Genomic DNA, 15,497 nt, shown 5'->3' on the forward strand with positions numbered 1-15,497 from the left:
AACAATCTAGAATTTAATTTTGCCAAATAAACACTTTTCTGACCTTATTCATAGGCTATGCTTTTTCAGAGTTTCAAATGAGAGTAGAACTCAGGGATTTCAAAAGTTTTCAACTTACCAAAAGAAGAATATATTTGAAGTTCAAGGTTGAACTATGGGGTCTTTGGTGTTCTCTGAGCTTGGTTGTTTTCTTGCAGACATTTCATTACCAAATTGGGTAAGATCAGTGCTAGTTTGGTAATGAAACGTCTGTGAGAAAAGAGCTCAGAGAGCATCAAGGACACTGCAGTTTTAACTTCCTGCCTTTCTCTCTTGTGCTTACATTGTAGTTCCCCATTAATATTAGTAGTTCCTCATTAATATTAGTAAATAATACTAATGACCAGGATTAATTTATCCTGCATTATCTGAAGGCAAGCTCTTTGACAAAGGCTCTAACAATGGGAAAAGCAGAAGGAAAGAGAAGAAGGCTACCACCCAAAAGGTAGAGAGACTTTGTTACAGTGATGATGAATGCACTTTTTGGAGACTTGAAAGACCAGATTGAGAAAAGAGCCTTGGTAGTACGGTGGTCTAAGGCACCCTGTTATTAAGCTGGTTATTAAGACCAGCTGCCTGCAATTACTGCAGGTTTGAATCTCGCCAAGGCTCAAGGTTGACTCAGCCTTCCATCCTTTCTAAGGTAGGTAAATTGAGGACCCAGTTGTGGGGGCAATAAGCTGACTTTGTATAAATATACAAAAGGATGAAGGCTATTGCTGAGCACATTGTAAACCGCCCTGAGTCTCTGGAGAAGGGCGGCATATAAATCAAATTAAAAAAAAGAAAAGAAAAGAAAATCTATCTGTGTGGTTGGTAGGAGTTGAAAACAACTTGATGGTGCATAATCAATCAATCAATCAATCAGTCAATCATACTGACTAACATGGATCCTCTGAATCAAGCTTAGGATAACATTTGAAATTCCTTTAAAAAGTGGCAGAAATGAAATGCCTCTCAACACCTGTCCTTTAGTATTATCAGGAAAATATGTTTATGAAATCTTTCACCTAGGTCTTTTTAATTAAAGAATGATTCACACATATATTTTCTTATGTAAAGTTATATTCTGACCATCCTTTTATCTGACTAATCTAGTCGACAATGTTTGCTAATTCAAAAATATACAAAGACCCAAAGTCGTCTCCCAAAGGATAAGATATGTTTCTTTATCAAAAGGAAACCTTCAGTTTGACTCCAAACAAATTTATCTAATTTCTGTGGGATTCAGCCTCTTTGTAGCTTTGCGTAACATTCTAGTACTAGGTAAGAAAAGTCTTACACTTTTCTCAGCTGTGAGAAAAAGGTGTAAAGTTCATATTTTACTACAGAACAGGTCACAGTTACTTTTGCTTCATTGTGACTCTTTAAACATGTACCATACTGAACAGAGGAACATGTAGTGAAAATACAACTTTTTCAGAAACTTTTGAAGATGCTATGTGATTTCTGTTATAAGAAACTTATGGTGCAAATGTGGGAATTGCTGGAAAAGAACATCTGTGTGATTGATGGTTCAGACATTCCTTCCGTTGTGTAGTCACGGGTATGCATGAGATCAAAATGAGTGAGGATGGTGGTTAATTAGCCTTGAATTTTTAAAAATCCAATCATCCTTTCCTTCTCCACACCTACAGAGTCAAACATTTCGTTATATCTTGCTACCTAAATAATAAGTAACTTTATTATAGTTTTAGATCAGTTTTTATCTAATTATCTATATTTTCCTATTCACAGGGTATTTGTGGGCATATCATTTATTATATGCAGGAGAGTGAGACTATCAGAAGACTATTTTGAAAGCACCATGCTAGACTGACAGCAGACTTAAAAAAAAAAACATTCTGTGCCCCGTTTTTCATTTATAGACTTAATTGAAATCAATGAGCAACTCACAGATAAATGCATAGTAGGGTCACAAACTCATCACCTGAAATCTCAAACTACTACAAAACACCACCCTGAAACTACTTTAAAATCAGTGTCATAAACATTTGATTGATAATGGTAAACATTGATACCCACCAGAAGAATAATGGAAGGAAGAGCATTTTACATGTGTTTTAGAATTAAAATGGAAACAATAACAAAGACAACAATTGGTGTATCCCAAACAGCATTCTGTGTGAGGAAGGAACCAGGCCTTACCATGCAGTAGTGCATCAGGAGGAGAAAATCTGCCAGCATGCCACAGCAATTAAACTCAGCATAGAAACTAAATTCCCTTTGGAAGGCGTGAAGATTATCCAGCTCATCTTTCTCTGCCAAATGGGCAGGTTTTCTCTAGCCTTCAATCTTTCACCAGTAGTCAAAGCCTTAGCGTGCATCCTACTTCAGTCAGTGGGAGGAATATTTCCTCCAGCTTTGCAATGCCATTTCTCATCAGCCTGGAGAAGTTCTTCATTCCTCTGCTGGCATCAGAGAGACTCCAAGAGAAACAGATAAAGATGGGGAAGGGGGGAGGGGGGGAGAAAAGGTAAGAGAGAAAAAGGATCTTAGTAATGTATATTGAGGCACTGTCAGCTCTCTGAAAAGTAAAGAGGCATTCTATTTTCATACTCTGAGCAATCCAATTTTATCCATTTTACCTGCAGAGAGGCAATTATTTTGTAATGAACAAACATTCACAATTCCCACTTGGCACACATTGTGCAAATACAATTCAGTTTTGTATCACCAATGAATATTCTCCCAGCCATCAACAAAGAAAAGGAAAGATACTTCTAAACTTGCCCTTGCTTAGGCAGTCAAAATTGTATATTGGTATTGGAAAGCAGCTGGAGAAAAGAGGCATAATGCTCAGTAAAATCTTCCTTGAAAGAGAAAAAAGACTACAATTCATGTATCGCAACCGCCTTAGATGAGGTTCTAATTCTGATTTCAAAAGGGTTAGGTGTCAAAAATAGGAGTGGGGGGAAGGACATCTGGGGATGGGCGGATTCTTTGAGCTGCTCTGTTCCCATTACTAGTAACGTTGACTTTCCCAGATCTTTCTGTAGAGCTTGTTAACTGATTGTGGTTGCTGAACAATTAATTTCACCACAGTCAGAATATCACTAAGAAGAGGAAGATGCCAAATGTATAAGTGAGGCTTCTTTCTCTGATCTTCAACTGTAAAGATGTATTAATGTTAATCCCCTTTCTGCCTGGTGTTTGTATATCTCTGTGCCTGTTTTAAGAATAAAAGAATTTTGACATTCATATAACTTAATACATGCATACCCAATCCCCTTGCATCTAATTATTCCTGCAGTAGGCCCAGCTAAGAAGCCCTTGTGAGGTTAGGCAAATAGTAAGGCTGCTGCCATTCAACTCAAGTTCTTCAGTATTCATCAGTTTCCATATAGCTGATTCTAATTTTACAGTTAGAACCCCATCCTTATAGATGTAGGTTTGGTATCTTGTGATTAACCTGCATTTTGAGGCTGCTTAATCAAACTAATTCTTCCTATTTATTCTCTCAAATTGTGAAATAACATTTTTTTTGTTCCAGTCCCAGATCCTGTAACTGTTGTCCCCTCTTTTATTGTACCAAGTGTCCAGTGCCTACTAGATACTTAATTCTCATTAATATATAACCTTCTCTTTTTGATGTCTAAATTAAACAAGGTTTAGAGGGGGAGAAAGAGGTTGCAGGATTATAAAACTTGCCCAGTGAAATCAACCCCTTCATCAGTCAAATTTTGAGGCCTACCACTTGGGCTCATTGTGGGAGACTGGTACTGTGCTGGTACTGTAAGTGGGTTGGGACAATTTCAATAACCATGAAGCTGTTTGTTTCGATCCTGGCACTTCCTTTAATGTTCTTCAGCCTTGGTATCCATCCTGCAAATTCTAAATTAGCCAGCAACACAAGAATTTCAGAAAACATGTGCAGATGGATGGGGGGGGGGGGCAGGGGGGATGGGACACAGTATAAAATTTGCAAAGGCAAATACATAGTGTGCATTTTAAGCATAGAAATGTGCATTCCCCTCTGTAACTCACTACGGCATTTGTCAATAGCAACCCATTATTTAAATGGTAAACTGGGTCAGGATTACAATTACAGGGGGAAGATCTCAACCTCTAATGATTAAATTGTTCCTGTCATCAAAAATGGAGCCTGCTGTTCTCTGCAGAAATGGATCATTTAAAATGTTAAGAAATGTCCTCTTAAAAAAGTAAAGAAAAACTACTAATATTAGTTGTAGGTTGGATATACTTCGTCTGAAACTTTTAATTGTGGCTCATATTTCATTATGAAGCCATTTCCTTGATAAAAGATAATAGAAGAACTTACTTTTAGATAGAACAGGACCCATGCTTTACCTAAATGAGTATTGCCTAACATTACTGTGGTTGTTTAGAATCTCTGATATAAAGCCTGTAGTTGGGGATGTATAGGACTTTTTTCCCCCCTTCCTCATTGCTTGTATAATTCACTGACACTTGACCTTTAGATTGCTTTCTGCTTGCAATTGCCCTTTTTTCTGTTCAACCATACTTTCATCTGGTGTATCTGGACTCTTGTGCCGTATTTGTATGGCAGACTAAGCTGAAAAGCTCAGTAATTAGCATTTGTCACACATCTCCCTCAATTACATATGAATTTAGAATGTTCTGTGCCTTGTTGTGAACTTAAACTAGCTACTATCTGAGATTTATGGAAACTGAATTGTATAATCTTGGGAAATCTTGGATATGATGAGGCATTGAGCCAATGACATTGATACTTCAGTATCTTGTATCCTTCTAAATACAAGGGGGAAGTAGAAAGTATATTCAGAGTTAAGTATTTACCCTTTGTTCCTTTTATCACTGTCTGTTCTTTGTCTAGTACGGGGATGTCAAACTCGATTTCATTGAGGGCCGCATCAGGGTTGTGTTTGATCTTGGGGGGGGAGGGCATGGCCAGGGTGGGTGTGGCCAGCTCAACATCACTCATATTGGTGCCTGTGGTGGCTTGAGCACTCTGCCAGCGATAACGGGCTCCTGAGCTCCGTTTTTGGCTGCAATGGCCTCCTGCAACCCTCTGCCAGTAAAAATGGAGCTTGGAAGGGCCACATGCAGCCTTCCTGAGTTCCATTTTCACTGGCAGAAGTTGCAGGAGGCCATCACAGCAAAAAATGGAACTTGGGAGCCCGTTATCACTGGCAGAGGCACCGGGGGCCGATCCTTCATTGTTTCCAGGGTGGCCCCATGGGCCGGATCTAAGCACCCTGTGGGCCGGATCTGGCCCCCGGGCCTTGCGTTTGACATCCCTGGTCTAGCAGATTGTTAATCCATGGTCACTTCTTTTTACCTTACTTCTTAAGCAAATGGAGTACATGGACTTCGATTTTCTTCCTGATAAGAAGTAGTTATCTAGGCTCTGGACTTTGCCTATAATGTGTTCCCTCAAATAAATAACTTGTTATACTCATAAATCCTGCCTCAGTAATTATTCATGAGATCATATTCCCATACTTTCAGGAACATTCCCACATTGCAGAACACTTCAATCTCCAATAGTGTAAAGGTGACAATTCCTAGAACCCTGAAAAATAGTTTTATTTATTTATAATAATAAACAAGCTGACACTTCCTTTGCCCCAAGCAATTTTAAGTCACTGTTTTAATGACTCTCCTTCAATGAATCTTTGGGGGAGGAACATTTATTTTCCCACAATGCTTTGGAAGGTAATTAAAATGGCACCTGCAGGCTTTCCAGGGAAAAGACTGCAGTGCTGCTTCGTGACAGTGTTTTAATATTCTGGTTGCCAGGCAAGCCAACAGGTCTCACAATCTTAGGAACCAATCAAAGGAGGCATTTTGTCCAGGGTCCTCACTGACAAACTGGAGCCAATTCTATTGGGAAACACTGACAGTAAGCATCCTTTAGCCTTCCACTCAGAACTGATGTTTCAGCAAAATGTTTTCTGCATTTTCTACATTTCTGCTGTTCTATTTTAGCCAGAGTCTTATATAGTATGGGGGGGGGGAGGAGAGATTGGGGGAGTAATCCAGTTTTGTTTTCATCCACATATTGCAGTCTTAATTTCAATTCAAGATGTTTCTTTTTTTTATAGATTGAATTTGACTGCCTACTTTGCAGTCCTTTATAAAAATAACTTCTCAGCTTACCCCCACACTCTGTATCCCTGACTCAGAATCTGTGTTTGTAAAAATACCACACGCTGCAGTATATAAAAGAGTATCTAAATACCTTCTCACAAATGTGACAATTTTTTATTCAAAAACAGAGCTGCAACCTGTCTCTAAGCTCAAGGCCTCTCTTGGGGTTGAGACAGTGGAGATAAAATGAAGGGAAAACCCCTTTAGGAAATATTGGGTTCTCATCGAAAAGGACAGGATATAAATGAAAATAATCAATGGGATTTGTGAGTTGCTTTGTATTTGTGTCCCCAAAAAGGTGCTTTGAAGCACAGAAGGGTACAAATGTAGCCCTTTTGCAATATTTCAATGCAACAGCATCATTTTTCAGAATCACATAAAACTTCTTGAAAGACATTGCTGTGTTTTAAAGCTTTCAAAAATAGCCCCATATACAGTGTATGGGAATTATCTAATATTGCACAAAGAATTGAATTATCATCACTGTGCAGAATAAATATCTCCAGGCTATCTCTGTCGTCAAGTGTGGTTATAACTGAAGAGCCAGTCTCAAAAAATTGGAAATGGTTTTATACCATGGCATCTCTTAGACTTTTAAAATCAGACCAATCTTTATCTTCAAATTGTGAATCAGATATTTCAGGAGAAAATAGAGATTCATCCAGAACCAAGCACATTTCTTCTAAAATTTTCCTTTCAGACAATTATTCAGCCAGCCTTTTAATTCTAATCAGTTCAATTAACCATTTCCCCACCATCTAGACTGTGTTGTTTAGATATTAGTCTCCATATTTATACCAAAATTTTGATGCCTTCTTTTAAGAAATTCTTCTGTGCGGTTAAATCAATTCTGATTTTTATAAATGACTTACTGAATGGAGTGAAATTTGTGTTAAATTGGCACTAAACTAAGGAGGTTGTCTAACATCTTAGCGAATCAAAGCATAATTCAAAATGACATTGACAGACAGTCCAAATACCACAGGATGATGTTTAACTATAACAAATATAAAGAGCTATATCATGGCTGGGAAAATCAAATGCACAGGTTCAGGTTTGGCATGAGTAGATTAAAAGAATATAGACATCCCAGTGGACCATTAGCAGTATATGAGCAAAAATTTGGTACCGTGTTTTCCCGAAAATAAGACTCTCTTATATTTTTTTGAACCCCGAAATAAGTGCTTGACCTTATTTTTATTATTATTATTTTGGGGCACGTAGGGCAAGACGGGGCTCCTCTTGCCGTCTTGCCTGATTTCCAGCTCTGTCTCCCTAACCCTAACCAGAGGAAATGGTGGGGACCGGTTGCGCATGCATTTAAATACTTCTGGGTAGGGCTTATTTTCAGGGTATGTGTGTGTGTTATTTTAGTGCATGCGCTCAAAAGCCCAATTGGGCTTATTATCAGGGGATGTCTTATTTTAGGGGAAACAGGGTACCTCAGTTGCACTTGAAGTATTGTGTTCAGTTCTTGGGACCACGGTTTAAAAGGAAAAAAAACTGGAGCAGATTTAGAGAATTAGAATAATCAGAGCAGAAGTCCTATGAAGAATCATCAACAGAATTGTGCATGTTTGGTTAAAAAGAAGAGCAAAGCGGGAGATGTCCTCAGTTTAATGACCTAAATGATTGGTACAGGAAAGAGGAAAACTATTTTTCTAGGGTAAAGGATCAATAGATTAAATTTAAAAGAAAGGCCGAACATTAAAAAGAATTTCCTGACAATCATTTTGTTATGTGATGGATATCCTATTTAGAGGTTTTCAAATGGCAGCTGGGGATGATTTAGTAGATTCTTTTATTGAACAAAAGGATGGATTTGGCAACTTATATGATTGTTTCCTATTATAAGATTCTTCATTGTGTTATTGGTTATGTCCATGCCTCCTAGAACTGATAACAGCAAATCATCAAAACATAGGCCAATTTTTCAAAATATTAAAGAAAGACTTGTTGGCTTAACTGAGATTCTTTCTTTAATATTTAATATCTTCTCATCGTTCCCACCACCCATCGCCTTCCACTTATGACTGTATGACTGTAATTTTGTTGCTTGTATCATTTGTACTCTATGACTATCATTAAGTGTTATACCTTATGATTCTTGATGAACGTATCTTTTCTTTTATGTACACTGAGAGCATATGCACCAAGACAAATTCCTTGCGTGTTCAATCACACTTGGCCAATAAAAAATTCTATTCTATTCTTCTATTCTAAAAACTAAACTTTGTAGAACAAGCAGAAAACTTGCTCCAGATGACAGATTTTATTGCAATTGAGAATTAAGTGATAGGTTTTTTTAAAAAAAATAAAATAAAAAGAAAACCAGCTAGATGAATCAAGGAAGAGAAATATTGTTTTTAATGAGAAAAAAAATTAGCCCACAATAATAAATTTGAGGACTTGGAAATAAAATATGAGAGAGTCATATTTGTTCTTCACTGATGATGAAGCAATGGAACCAGATTTGCTGCCAGGTATGCATTCAGCTAAAATTTGCATTGAAATCCTCTCTGATGAGCATTCCTGCCTATTTTCAAAAAGGATTGATCACAAAATACTTTACATTGATAAGTATATATGAATTATCCAAAGTAGGTGCTACTTCAGCAGAATAGATTTATGAGAAGAAAATCAAATGCAAGTCTGAAGTGAAAAAAAAAAAAAGCTGAGAAAGGATTCTAGAAGAAGAAGAAGCAAAGAAGTTTGCAGATGATTACGCCATAAAGTAGAAAGAGATTTTTCTAGTACTAGACAAAAAAAATAAATAAATCCTGCATTTCCCCCTATCAGATCTCACTCAGTTTAATTAAAAGGCCTTTGCTCTTGAAATTTTCACAGTGGAGAGTGATCTTGGACTTACTTCAATGCTTGGGTCTGAATGGCATGTCTTTCATTATATAATAATCTCTCCAGCAATTTGCATCCTCCCCGCCTTCTCCCAATTCAGTGAAATCTTAAATAATTTTTTTCTAAAGGAATTCCTCTTGGAATTTTTTTCCAGGCTGAGTACCGAGGACAGCCAGAGAAGCTATATAGTAGCAGAATAATGTGGAACTGCAATAGCATGGTAAAATAAGCTAAAATATTAGTAAAAGAAAAAGAATTTCTGATCTGCTTTGAAAATAAGGCCCCAAAAAAGGGACTTTTCCAAAAAAAGAAAGAAAGAAAGAAAACTTCTGAGAAATGGCAAAGCAGACTTTGGGCCCTCATTAGCTTTAGCACTTCCAATGGCTATAATTGCCAGCAAGAAAACACTAGTTAAAAATGTCACTGTATCCATTATACTGTATTTCTGGGTGAAATACAATGTGAATAAATGATTAAAATATTCAACATTAAATTAAAGCTGGAATATAATACCAATGGACAAGAATATTTCTTTCATTATCTTAACATTTCTATAATTTTCTAATTAAAGTCAAACCAACTAACAACCAACTCTGGGCAGCATAATTTTCCAAGAAGCTAGAAAGTTACTCCATAGTTTAAAAATTACTATCTATAGGAAATGTATATACCCTATGTACTTTTCAGCAAGTTAACGTTGTAATGTCCTATACAGTTCAATGGCTGCTTTATTGAAAAAAAGTTTAGCTCAGTCTCCCAAAAATATAGGAAAAAGGAGATTGGCTCTAGAGAGAACTTGAATACACCAGCAATTTTTGAAGAAAGTTACTGATATACAGTATCATTTGTGAAATTCCACTCTCAAGCCATCTGTTATACTATAATATAAACTTTGAAAATATAATATATTATATTATAAAGTAATATAAACTATGGAAAAAGCAAATAATTCTATATGTTTTACTGCAATTGACAGATGAGTAGATTGAACTGAAATATTTGCAAAGCGGTTCTGACCTATTTAATTTTTATTTATCATCTAAATCAACTGTGTTTTAATGACATTTACTGAACCACCACATTTAAAATTGTTTCAGGATCCTGCAGATAAATTACTTGTAAAAGCACCTGAAATTTTGAGAGTTTTCTCTGCATATCTCCTTCAGCTCACCAACCAATCCAGGTTCTGCTGATTTGTATTTCATTCTATTTCTGCAATGTTTCAACACATTGTCTGTACTACTTATGACTAAACCTGTTTCTGACCTGGAATGCTCCCTCAGCGGTGAGCTGGGATGTTAAATTACCATTAAAATTACATCTGGATATGTAACTGGGTTTGGACACTATTCTACTGCTTTGTGAGTCAGTGTGAGTAAAAATAGTGATAATGGTGAGGCCAGTTTTTTTTAAAATCAAGATTTTAATCAAGTTTTTAAAAACTAAAATAAAGTTTTTAAAAGCAAGTTTTTAAAAACTAAAATAAAGTTTTTAAAAGCAAAATAATGATCTTAGCCAGTGTAGTTCATATTGTGTGAATTCATGGCTAATGTAAGAGATGCTTCCAATGTGAGTATCAAAATGGAGCTATCTCTTCCATTCTGTATACAAAAACTGATTTGACTGACAGTTGAATCTTGGTTCAACATTATCCCAGATATCTTCACTATCCTAATAAGGCAACATCCTTGTAACTAAAGGACAGAAGGAAAGCTGAATGTCTTGCAGTTTTTTCCTCTAGCACTTTTTTTTATACACACAAGCTGATTGCCTCCACTTGTTTATTGGTGAAACTAGTCTTCCATGGCTGGATCTAATTCATTCCTTCAAAAGAGTTGCTATTTACCTAAAATAGGGAAAAGTCATTAAAAAATTAACATGATGCCTCTAGTTTCCTTTCGAGCAATAAATAGCAATTTTTAGTATCAGAGCTTCCATTTAGAACTGATGCATGGGGAAATGCACGGGCTTGATGGCACGGGCCTGGTGGCTCAGCAGACTGATAGCATTGTGATTAACACCACTGTCTGCAATTACTGTAAGTTCGAATCTCACCAGGCTCAAGGTTGACTCAGCCTTCCATCCTTTCTAAGGTAGGTTAAATGAGGACCCAGTTTGTGGGGGAAATAAGCTGACTTTGTATAAATATACAAAAGTATGAAGGCTATTGCTTAATGCATTGTAAGCCGCCCTGAGTCTCCGGAGAAGGGCGGCATATAAATCATTTTTAAAAAAAAAAAATAGATTAATCCCATTCCTCTGGCATCATAAAACAATCTAGTTCAGGCCTTATATCCATATAACTGTACTTAATTTTTACTGAATAGCTGTTCTTCCTATGATGGACTATTCTGTAACAGTCAAGGGAAGCAGATGGCTTCTGCTGTCAGATCTCCTACATCGCCAGGAAATGGGCTTCAGATCATATCCTAAAATTTGCAGGTGAGGTTTCAGAGTGAAGGGATGTGTCCTAAACTAATGATTCCTTAATCTGCCTAGCTAAAATCTACGGCACATTTGCAATCAGCTACCTAAAGCAGCAACCAAAACAAAAAGTGTGCTCAAAAATTCCTTGCAGAAGTGAGAGGTGTCTCTATTTACATTTTATATAGCAGCCTCTCAGAGGCAAAACAAACAAAAGTGATATTTTCATCAGTTTAGTTTTAAAATGCTCATTTCCTTCATTTCCATTAGAGGTTTTCCAAGTCTTCTGCTATATCCCCTCTTTCCTGCCACATGCACAAAACTTTCCTTTACTAATGGTAGTCCGCTTTATGGGCAGAGGAAAGGACTATGTTATAGGGCTGAAATGGAATCACAGCATTCACCCAAATGGTGGTATCATCATCATCATCATCATCATCATCATCATCAATATCATCATCGTCGTCGTCGTCGTCATCATCCATTTATTTGTAACAAAAAGGACATGCAAAACTGCGGGAATAATCTAGTTGAATTTGCAGGATTACCAAATAGAAACATCCAAAGTGGATCAAATCATCTCTAAATTTGACAGATGTATTTTCTTTGTTTCTGAAGCTCATGACAGAAACAATAATCCTCCTGTCTATAATCATGTAAAGACATGACATGCAGGGTGTGAATTTCCTAAATCTCAAGAGTGATTATTTGCCTCAAATTCTTTTAAACTTAAGCCAGTTTTACACTTTGAAAAGATGAACGTCTTCTAATAACTTCAGCAAATTAATAGTTATATTTGTTACATAAATGCCACATATTAAATTTGACCTTAACACATATACCTCAAGGAAAAAGCAAAGAGAAAATTATATCAGTTTACTAAAGTAAAAACAACATTATACTGAATTAGTATTATAAGAGTCTGTTATCACTTGTTTGCATTAGTAAGCATTATTGCTTTGATATTATAAAGAGGAAAATCTGCTTCCGTGCACCACAATTTGTACAGATGAAACGTTTTGTAAAGAATTGGGGCCATTTTTTTCTGCATTGAATCAGCCTCCAAGAAAATAAAAAGGAAATTATGCTTCAAATTGAGAAATCAGTTTATATAGTGCCCCACCCCCATCCAAAATCAGAAATTACTGTAAAAACTGAGATTGTGAGATAAATATTTTGGATCCCCCTTTATAATCCTAAATAATATTACTTAGACTTTCAATGCAGATAATCTCGATACTTGGAATTATTTGACTAAACATTAGAAGTAGAAGTGGAAAGCTAAATTTTAAAGGTTACTTTTAAAGCTCCCACTCTCATTAATAACATTAAATGGTTTGTCTTTTCTATGAAACTATTTTCATTTTCAGTTAAATTTTAAACCCTATTTTTAATAAACTCACATGTATTAATTCGCTTAATACTGTTTGCAGAAAGGATGCTAAAGTTGTAAGCCAAAGCACACTGAGTATGCCAGTGTAAACATGCTCAGATCTGTGATGCAACTCCCTCAAGCACCATCTCTTGAAAACAAATAAGTATGTTCCACTAGTTGTTTATGGATTTACTTCCAGGGAAATGTGATTCGAGTTCAACATGCATTAGAAAATTGAGAGGACTAAACAAATTTCATTTTCAGATTTTTTTTATTTAATTAGTTATGCTATATTTTGCTTACAGTCCAACAGAATCTATTAGGAAAAAGAACTAATATTGAATAAATTCCTGCAGAACTCTCATATTGCAGTTTTTTATTGATAAAGAGCAATATTATATATTTCTTGTTTATTTGCTCTTTACAAACAAAGACACTCTTTCACTTCTAGATTCTTATTTCTCTGTATCATTCTAAATTCTTTTAAATATTTATGTTTTAACATCTCACCTCTTTTCTTTGACTGCTCATGGGTTACTTTTGAGCTGTAAACATGCATGAACAGAGGTGCTAAATCATTATCCAATGGAGAAAATGTAATATTGTGTCTGCTATTAATTAAGCATATAGCTAATCATAGATTTCAGTTATAATTTGCCTCTGTTGGTAGGCTGGTGTTCAGATTTCATAAGGTTTCATAACTAAAATATAAGCTAATTTAAAAAATATTGCTTTCTATAAACAAATATAGTTTTCTGTTTTATAAACATACAGTTAATATTTATCTTCAACATTGCCTCTTACTTATTAGCCATTCCTCTGAAGTCAGTCTTAAAATGGTATCTTAAGCCTATAGTAACTTTGTTTTATAATAATTTTATGACAAAAGGTACTGAATGAAAATTGAATTAAAATACAAATATTCTTTTTTATATTGAAAATAGCTCTCATAATCAAAACTAAAGTATATACAACCTTTTAAAAGCAATATGTGTGTGTGTGTTTAAAAAAATCTTCATTAACAAAAAAAAAATCTAATGATCTTTTTATTTAAAAGTATGATCCCTTAAAGTATGGACCCTTAGTCTTTCAGTAGTTTCGGAAATGAATCAAGTAGCACAGATTAACTATAAACCCCATTCACAAACTTCATTTTAATCTGGGGCTTCTATTCCCCTAGTCAACTTCCAAAATAATGGAATGTTGAAATGAATGGAATTCTGATTTGTGTGAAAACCCAGTGACGTAAAAGCTTTGGTATAACAAAGGTTGAGAAAGAAAATGAAAATATACATTTTGGAATCATGAAGCCCAGCCCATGTATTTTTACCTAAAAACAGGTACATCAAGTAAGATTTATTTCAGCATTTATATCCTAGCATCCAAACTTATCCAGCTTAATAACACCCTTGCTTGCATAGATGATTTTAAGCATGGCTAAAATATAACAGCAAAAAAAAAAGTACCACTCTGGCAACAGTAATCTGTTCTGAAATAATTGCCAAAATGTTATAATAGTGGATTGTTAAGAATTACTATCATGCCATTTTCCTCTTGCAAATTAAAAGAAGCCTTAACACTCACCCATTCCACTAACAAAGCGTTTTAAAAGTTTAATCCATCAGAATGTTCAGGTCTTATCCTCTCCAGGATATCAGCTCTTCAAATTAATCTGATGTGGAAAGAATAACATTCTCTCCAGCTCTTATCCCGCTTGGTTAGTGACAGCTCTTTATGGATATCAGTAGCCTTGCTGAAGTATTATTGTAATCCATCCAAGCTTCCCAAGATTGCTCAGGAGATTGAGTCTGAAATATACATCATCTTTCATTTTGGAAACTGCTCGATGCTCTCCCTGCTGTATGCCTCGCTTCTGAAATGCTTGGATTATCTCAAACTGGAGGTAGCACAGACTTGGCTATTTATACAGCTTCTCTCGTTGCCTGCCTGGAAAAAGAAGGAAGAGGAGCAAATGAATCTGAACTCTTCAGAGATGCAAAATGCTCTCACAGGCATGGGCATTTCCCAAATCAAACAGTTGGTATTCATCAAACTGGAAGGCAGCCCCTGGCTTTGAATAAGGCAAGAAAGCAGGCAAAGATACACATGGCTGTGTGGAGATTCAATTCAGAATAACAACAAAAAGGAACAAGTAGCAGCAGAAGAAACAGCGGGAGAGGTTGAGCATCTTGTGATTGCCTTGAATTACACTCCTCGGGGAGGGGGGGATTTAAAACAAAACAAAACGGTTGAAATACAGTCTTGTAGGGAAAAGAATCGGTTGAATCGGATAAGCTTATACAACAACATGTTTTCATTTGGCTTGTTTAAGCCTCACAGTTTCAGTGAAAAAAGACCAAGATTAGTCTGTGAGTTATATCCTTTCTCGGTGTTTCAATACACACTGATATCTACAGGGCTTACCCTGAGATGAAATGATTAAAATAATTAGACTGGTAAACATCAAAGTTTAAATTCATGAGAAGACCTTTTGAAATATCAAATGAAAGGATAATTAATATCTATGATTTCTGATAAAATGGTGTGGTTCTCTCTCTCTCTCTCTCTCTCTCTCTCTCTCTCTCTCTCTCTCTCTCTCTCTCTCTCTCTCTCTCTCTCATAGAGATTGTTTGCACTACCGCCTTCTAATTGGTAAAGCTAACAACCTTTTTGGCCACAGGGCTGGCCTGGAAGGGGGATTGCAATC

At 36.0% G+C, this 15,497-nt stretch overlaps 1 protein-coding gene across 6 annotated transcripts in view; it reads right to left on the reverse strand.

Annotated features, from left to right (window-relative positions):
* TUNAR (transmembrane neural differentiation associated intracellular calcium regulator) overlaps nt 1-15,001 on the reverse strand; it is a 53,038-nt gene extending 38,037 nt beyond the window's left edge. Inside the window, exons 1-2 of one of the 6 annotated variants that reach the window (XR_009621361.2) lie at nt 14,375-15,001; nt 2,188-3,873 (exon numbers count right to left, since the gene is read on the reverse strand). Coding sequence is in view for 4 of the 6 variants with exons in the window: in XM_060687332.2 (XP_060543315.1) it covers nt 2,188-2,226 (39 nt within the window). In the remaining 2 variants the exon portion in view is untranslated. Of the gene's footprint in view, nt 1-2,187; nt 5,029-14,374 lie in introns of those variants that run through there. The other 5 variants (XM_060687332.2, XM_060687331.2, XM_060687328.2 and 2 more) reach the window with 5 other exon arrangements.
* Nucleotides 15,002-15,497: the final 496 nt, after the last annotated feature.

This window comes from Pantherophis guttatus, chromosome 1 (genome assembly GCF_059756535.1).
Source record: "Pantherophis guttatus breed Tessera chromosome 1, ASM5975653v1, whole genome shotgun sequence".
NCBI classification, from domain to species: domain Eukaryota; kingdom Metazoa; phylum Chordata; class Lepidosauria; order Squamata; family Colubridae; genus Pantherophis; species Pantherophis guttatus.